General features: G+C 43.1%; 1 protein-coding gene across 1 annotated transcript; it reads right to left on the bottom strand.

The window, feature by feature from the left end:
* Nucleotides 1-1,672: 1,672 nt before the first annotated feature.
* LOC139411967 (LIM domain transcription factor LMO4.1) lies at nucleotides 1,673-5,138 on the bottom strand. Its single transcript, XM_071158735.1, has 5 exons — nucleotides 4,815-5,138; nucleotides 3,621-3,857; nucleotides 3,329-3,425; nucleotides 2,734-2,892; nucleotides 1,673-2,638 (listed from the first exon to the last, which is right to left on the bottom strand). The coding sequence occupies exons 2-5, from the start codon at nucleotides 3,836-3,838 to the stop codon at nucleotides 2,630-2,632; spliced, it is 483 nt and encodes a 160-aa protein (XP_071014836.1). The 5' UTR covers nucleotides 3,839-3,857; nucleotides 4,815-5,138; the 3' UTR covers nucleotides 1,673-2,629.
* Between the last annotated feature and the right edge of the window lie 2,490 nt (nucleotides 5,139-7,628).

Genomic DNA, 7,628 nt, shown 5'->3' with positions numbered 1-7,628 from the left:
ATGGTGTTTTTTTACTGGAAACCTGCTACCATGAATGTTATGCATGTCTGTAGGCGAACATCACCTCAGCTTGCATGCCTGTCTATCAACACGGACGCCCTTTCAGCAGCCTCTGGCTCTGTTCCTGACGGTGACCACATGCACATACCTCTCTAACATACTGTATTCTCACTGGAACACATTTAACAGCAGCCAGACCGCTTGAGCTGAGAGGATTTAAATGGTGTCTGTGTGTCTGTCTCTTAACTCCAGCACATTGTCAGACTGCTCCAAACCCTCTCCTTGGCCTCTCGACAGATCATGAGACATATATGATCTTCCTGCCAGTCCTGCTGGTACAGAGACAATGGATCATCATCATCATACAGCTCGACACATCTTGGATCTGTATCAGAGGAGTGGCTGGGCAGAAGGACACCACTCAGACCCTCTCTTCCTCTTCATACGCTTGTAAAAAATATCCTGGCTCATCTTGGTCTCTTCACACAGTGTGAGGTGTAGAAGCGAAGGCAATTACACTCATCTGCATGTGTTAATATGATTAATGATTAATTTGTGAGTATAAACACTTTCCTATAACAGAAGCTAGGCTAGATGGTGAGCCACACACCTGCAACGTCTCTGGCTTTAAAAAACAACGCCTCCTGGCAAAGAGATTTTTTTAGGAGACCTGCTAATTGGCATCTGAAAATGCTGGGCTATTTAGTGATATGCAGACGACGCCTGATTGGTTTGAATGCAAAGTGTAACTTGTGGAGTGGTGGGCTTGAGATTTGATTTCTTCACTATCTAGATATGAAGATATTTGTAATTGTGATCATTTCCATAAGTTAATGAATTTGCGTGATGCTTTTCAATCAAACGTGGAATACATAATTGATGCAGTATCAGCACCTACCATGACAAGTGGGACTTCTGAAATAGCTAAGCACATTAAGGTGCAATTCTGATGGCTGCCATGCTCCTAGCAAAGGTGTGAAAGTACAGACCTCATTTGAAGCACAGCAGATGCTGTCATCTGATTCACTCAAACTGTATTTCTTAAAGCCTTAACCACTCAGGTCTACACACCCATGTCTGACTATACAGGCTACAGATTTGTCATATCCAGTTTCACAGTACATCAAACAGACAAATTCAAGGAAAGTCAAGCAAGTTAGCCAATGCAGATCCTAACAGAAATCAAAGCTCATTCTTTTGAACAACCAAGAGCAGCAGAGGGGGATTAGAACAGCTCTGGCTTGTGTCTTTTAATTGCAACATGGTAAACCGTCCAAGCATCAGATTGTTGTTGTGTTTTTTTTACCTACAGACAAGACACGCTGGCTGGATGCGTAGGAGCCCCTCCCTTTAATTAGGCCGGCTCCCAGATTAGTCTTTAATAAAGTCAGCCACGGGATATGGCCAAAGTTCAGCCTCCCAGGAGCAGGAACTGTAGCAGGCAGCACAGATACACCACTCAAGTTTAATTGCTTCTGTAAATGGTCAGGACTGTAGCCTTCTAATTCCATTCCTCAGGGTAATCAGGCATGCTTTCACCATACAGGGCTGAGGGGAGCTATGCAGCACAAACAGGGAGGAAATGCCACACCAACTGGGTAGTAGTTTACCATGTAATTCCGCAAGACTCGTGTCATGTGACCAACCAACTGCACATAGGCTTCAATTACTTCAGTTCAAGTCTTTTAATAGCATTTTTTGTCTCCATCTGATCATTTCACATATTGAACAGGCATCCATAATTCAATTGAATGAAACATTAATTCAGGAAATATAACTCTACTGGGAAACACACAATAGCATTATAGAAAAATAATGGACATTTATCTTCTTCCTTGACTTCAGCCCAATTCATATGATAGTTTAAACATCACAAAGGAACAGATGTGAGGCCATTGAGAGGGATTCTGAGTTCATTATCTAAGCGATGGGTTATTCTTGACAATAATGATAACCACAGCAATGCCACTATGACAGTGGACTCCACCGAAAAGCTTTTTTTTAATTTGCTTTATTCTTCCTGGAGAGGGTCCAGGCCATACCCTTAAAACTCATGGCAAGATTTGTCCACAAGCACCAAAGTTCTGGATGTGCACAGAATTGGGGGTCCCTTACTTACAGTACAACATGTAACCTCAGTCCTGAAGTAGTTAATGTGGTCCATATTGTCTTTGATGGGCAGACCAGCATTGTATCACACACGACTCACCATTACGGTGTATTTGTACACTGTCTCAAGCATAGATATGTACAACACATCTGACGTTGATCCTGCAAGTAAAAATAACCTCCTGGTCAAAGAGACAAGATGGTGGATGGTGATGAGGATCCCAAGTGGCGCAGATGTCTAAGGCACTGCATCTCAGTGCTAGAGGCGTTACTACAGAACCTGGTTCGATCTCGGGGTGTATCACAATCGGCCATGATCGGGAGTCCCATAGGGCGACGCACAATTGTCCCAGCATCGTCTGGGTTAGGCCGTCCTTGTAAAATAAGAATTTCTTTCTTCTTGACTTGTTTAAGAAAAGGTTAAATTAAAAAGGATCCACAACAACAGTATCAGGAGCAGGGATGGAGAGACCTCTGGAGACAAGGGAAGGATGAAGGCACACCGCACCGCTCTAACCACTCAGCACACCTACAGACAAGAGCAGGGGGGAATAGAATGTTCAGTACTGGACAGTAGTGTGTATGAAAGTGTGAAAGGCCTCATGGTCCTGGTCCCTCTCTCACCTTCTGGTCAGGCAGCACAGGGTTACTCTGGAGTGGGGGCAGGTGGCTGCTGAGCAGTGCAGCCTCTGGCCGGTCGTGCTCACAGAAGATGGTGCCGTTAACATAGTGGAAGCGGTCGCCTGGCACCAGTCTGTTTCTACAGGTGGCACAGGTGAAACACTAGGGATAAAAGAGACACAGGAGTTAGAATCCTCATGCTAAGTCCACACCTTACTCTAGTGGGCTCCCGAGTGGTGCAGTGGTCTAAGGCACTGCATCTTAGTGCTAGAGGCAACACTACAGACCCTGGTTTGATTCCAGGCTGTACCACAACCGGCCGTGATTGGGTGGTGCACATTTGGCCTAGTGTCGTCCGGGTTGTAAATAAGAATTTGCTCTTAACTGACTTGCCTAGTTAAACGTTAAATATATATATTTTTTTTATTGGGGCGTTAGCAAACGCTAAACTCCAACATACAAGGTAACTTTAGGATAGTGTATAAAGCACCTTGTTTCAAGTATACATCTATTGGTTTCACACAAACAACCTGTTACAAATGCACTGATGGTGACAGACACTAACAACAGTGAAACACTTACTGCCAGAGGGTCTTACCTTGAGATGGTACACATTGCCCTGTGCCCTCATAACCATCTCATTGGCCGGGATCGACTGGCCACAGGTGCTGCATGCTCCACTGTGCCCAAACAACCTGCAGAGCCAGATCAGCAGAGCCAGATCAGCAGAGCCAGATCAGTCTCAGTGCCCTAGCCTGGGAGCTAAAGTCTAGATTCTCCCCCTTATGTCCTCTCCCCAGAGTCAGATCAGTCTCAGTGCCCTAGCCTGGGAGCTAAAGTCTAGATCCTCCCCCTCCTGTCCTCTCCCCAGAGCCCCATTAGGACCTCACCTGATATAGTCGCTCCTACACAGGATCATGCCTCCTTTACTGTAGCAGGTGTTGCCAATGTCGCCTAGCTGTGCGTGGCAGCAGGAGCACTTGAGGCAGCGTGTGTGCCAGTAGCGCTCCATGGAGAAGAGCAGGAAGCGGTCTGCGATCTTCCCCCCGCATCCTGCACACGACCTGGGGGGTGACGCCACACCACCACCCAGCTGACTGTTCACCATGCTGAGCCCTCAGAAGCTCCTGAAAACAAAGACAATGTTGACACTTAAGCTACATTGCAAAGGTAGCAAGCTGTTACAATGACCTCATGGACAATGTAAGCAGGGAGCCTCCAATTATCTACTACTGGAAGGGGTCAGGATATCCAGAAGTCCTAACAGGTGACCATTAAAGCAAGCATGCATGGGCAACATTAATCCAAGTGTTTTAACTAGTATTTAGTCAACATGCTCATGTTTTACTATATCTTCAGAGAAAGGAATTCCCCACAACTTTACTTTCTGTATGTTTGCTAGTTCAAGAACATTACGCTACAGGACAAGCCAGGTAAACTGTAAACTGAGGTTTTAATAAATGATGCCCATATTATGTGGTTGGGTGAAGGATTTATTCCAAATACCAAGCAGACAAGGTATATCTAGCAAATGTTCATTTGCCTGCATCACAACTCACCAATAATGTAGAAAGTCCAACAAATAATATGTTCACTGGTTGAACAAAATAAGCTAAATTATAATAAAAACTGTAACATAGCATTTATAACACGTTGTATGACCTTTAACACCAGTTTAACCTGCCATTTTACCTGTCATTTACAGGTATCAAAATAAAAAACGACTGATTTATATTCCACAAGATAAGGGAGCTGTGCTATCTATTCATGCGGAACACTTTCCTATGTTGAATAAGGTCCTGGTTAGGAATAGCATTTTTTTATACAGGAAATCATACAGTGAAACACAGAAGTGTCAGTGATGCACGTGCAAGAAAAACAATAGCAGTCACAAAAAAAGGAGACTCGGAATGAATTTCGAACCATCACACAACAGCGAATCAAGATGAGGTGAAAATAGCCTGTATATAAATGTATATTTCATGGAATTAAAATTAAGTTGAACATTACGGTAAGTAATTTTGTCATCAAAATAGGCTGCTTATTAACGTATCATAGGCGCATTTAGAAGATAAGATGCTCACCTTGAAGTGCGTTCCAGAGAATTCAGACGTGGAGAAGTTGTTGTAAAAAAGCAGAAACAAAACAATGGACGACAGCGGATAATGTTTCAACAACAGTTAAATCTGACTGTGACAAACTAGCGCTTCTATGATATCCATATCCCACAAATAAAGCGACACATTTTCGAAAGATTTAAACAATGTCAAAAAGGAAAAAGCGCACGTTATCAAAGATACAATGTAATAAAATTAGTTTTAAAGAGATTGCATGCAACATATTTTTAAGTCAATTACATTGATCATCCGACTCTCAACTATCACTAGCGTCTTTGACAGCTACACTATTAACTGAATTGCGCAAGCGGGTATTTAATTCGCTTCTTGGTGACGTTTTTAACATGCAGTGTGCGCAGCCACTAGACTCTCAGGGGTGGGGTTACTGTCAAAATGATTTATGTGTTTGGAGAGGGCCATTGTACATTTTCTCATTAGATTGAACCAAACTAAACTGTTTCCAAATATGACAATCCATTCCACAATTCATATGTGCAATTAAAACGCGTAAACTGTCAATAACCACTTCCACCGTTCAATTAATATATTCGGAATCATACAAATTTGGTTTACTAGACATTACCATTTACTTTTAAGAGAAGTTTGGGCGAGATGTGGCAATACATTTATTTGAATATAGTTTATTTGAATAGTTACTATATTTTTGTGTAAGTTAAATTGTGTATTTCCGTATCATATATTTCATAGTAAATAAAGAGCTGGGGATCAACAATAAGAAAATAAAACTTTTTCAAATAAGACTAAATCCTAGTATTATTATTAGGGTAGGCCAAATACACAGTGGTTAAATTGACCTTGGGTCAAAATGAGAGCCCGGCTCAACCCTGACCCTAACCCTAGCTTCATGTCCACACCCTGGCTCAACCCTAACCCTAGCCATAAGCCTAACCTTAGCTTCAATGTCCTTGCCCAAGCTCAACCTAACCTGCACTGCTTACTAGGGGCCAGTAGAGAACAGTGTTCTCTTGTGTTGTAGGCCTACTGTCTCCTCAACAGTGGGCAATGAACAATGAGAACTTCAGTGTACTGGAAAACTATGCTGCAGAAAATGTCCACCCAGTGCTATTTTTTCCCTATCATTTTTGAATGTAAAGATATGCTTCAGAGTCATATGGCGGGACAAGTTAAATGTTGTGTTTAACACAATACATATCACAGATTGCAGCACCCGAACTGCTGGAATGTTTATATCTTGGTGAAACTCCTGTTTAGAGTGACATTTCTCTCCGGGAGAATAATTTTTGCAACAAAACAAAAAGGTGTTTTTAATGTACTTATATGACAGTTGTCTTCTGCAGAGGATGCTATGTTTTTTGGGGGGAGTTTCTTCTGCTCTGGTTAGCCTTCCACCCAGGCCCCCACCATACCACTACTTCCCACAGACCCTGTTTATTTCTGACATATTTCCTCTTCCTATGTTACGGCCATGCTGAAACTCAGTTTTCTGTGAGGCTGGACAACACCTGTAACTTCCAGTCTGGTGTCCAGGACAAAGTAAACTCCACCGCAGAAAGAGGCTACAGCCAAAACAATTCACAGGGGAGTGAACTACATTTATACACTGCCTTTGAGTAACGCTAATTTCACCGGATGCTTTGCTTTCATATAATATGTGTTAGTGTAAGTCAACTACAGTACATGACAAAGCTTCTGTTTAATATGGACTGGACCCTTATAAAAATCCATACCATGATATTATAACCCCATTTTAACACTCTTCCTTTGAACAATCAACTATCACACAGCCTCCCCATTCCTCATATTGCCATGGTTTTCACTGAAATGCAAGTGCGCCTCTTTGACAGCTGTTTTGTCAAACGTTGTCCTTGGACATCAGAATTTACAACACCAAATAGTCCCACTAGACAAACACTAGAGACCATAGTCTTTGGAGAAATGTGGTACAGTCAGAATGGATACAGCCAATAGGAGGATTGGGGCCTTTATCGCAGAGGATGACAGATAGTACTGCGGTTTCTATGGTGATGATGGAATGCCATGTGTGCTCTGTAGGGTTTTGTCTGTCAGTGGACCAGTGAACAAAATGCAAGGAGAATGTATTGGCTCATAAGAAATCAAACTGTCGAATACCCTTATCTAACCCTATATTGTATGATTGATGTGTCCAAACCTGAATTTCAAACGGATTACATTGAGCAGGTGAAAAGATGATACATTGAGATTATCCCAATACATTAAACAGTAGGCCCATGCTGTAACAGCCTCAGAGATGCCATTTAGGCAACTAGCACACTGGAAGTCAGTCTGTTCCGAGCCAGACCAGGTCTGTAGACAGTGGTGTGATAGACACCGGAGGAGGTCAGGGTGGAATAGATAGACAAGGAGAGAGATAGGAGACAGAGGGGGGAGGACGGGGTGTGGAATTTGGGAGGCTGCTGTGATGTTTGTGCTGCAGAGACCAGCCTGTATGTATAAAGACACAAGGGAACATGATCATGGCTAGAGTACTGACCCCGGCCACACTGGAGACCCAGCCTCTTCTCTCCGGCCCCAGCCCTAACCACAAAACAACAGTCTGGCTTTCAGCACAGCTCCCCTCTCTGGAGTAGTACTCGGCAATAAAGTACCTCTACAAGGTACAAGTCAGACTCACCACCTTCTGTGAGCCTATCCCAACTCAGGAGAGACTTTTGCTTTCCCCCTTACTGTAGCATCTCAGACCAACCACCCGATACTGTCATCTAAATCACCATCAACTAACACACCTCTCTGAGAAACACAAGTAAGACAGAGAGGGGC

This window comes from Oncorhynchus clarkii, chromosome 6 (assembly GCF_045791955.1).
Source record: "Oncorhynchus clarkii lewisi isolate Uvic-CL-2024 chromosome 6, UVic_Ocla_1.0, whole genome shotgun sequence".
NCBI classification, from domain to species: Eukaryota; Metazoa; Chordata; class Actinopteri; order Salmoniformes; family Salmonidae; genus Oncorhynchus; species Oncorhynchus clarkii.
This window is presented reverse-complemented; position numbering and strand designations above follow the sequence as displayed.

What these genes read in the sequence shown, in the direction of transcription:
- LOC139411967 (XM_071158735.1), bottom strand. Translation starts at nt 3,838, where the DNA reads ATGGTGAACAGTCAGCTGGGTGGTGGTGTGGCGTCACCCCCCAGGTCG. An exon ending in TGTAGGAGCGACTATATCAG is followed by an intron (nt 3,426 to 3,620) that starts GTGAGGTCCTAA and finishes CTGGCTCTGCAG; the next exon opens with GTTGTTTGGGCACAGTGGAG. An exon ending in GCAATGTGTACCATCTCAAG is followed by an intron (nt 2,893 to 3,328) that starts GTAAGACCCTCT and finishes TTTTATCCCTAG; the next exon opens with TGTTTCACCTGTGCCACCTG.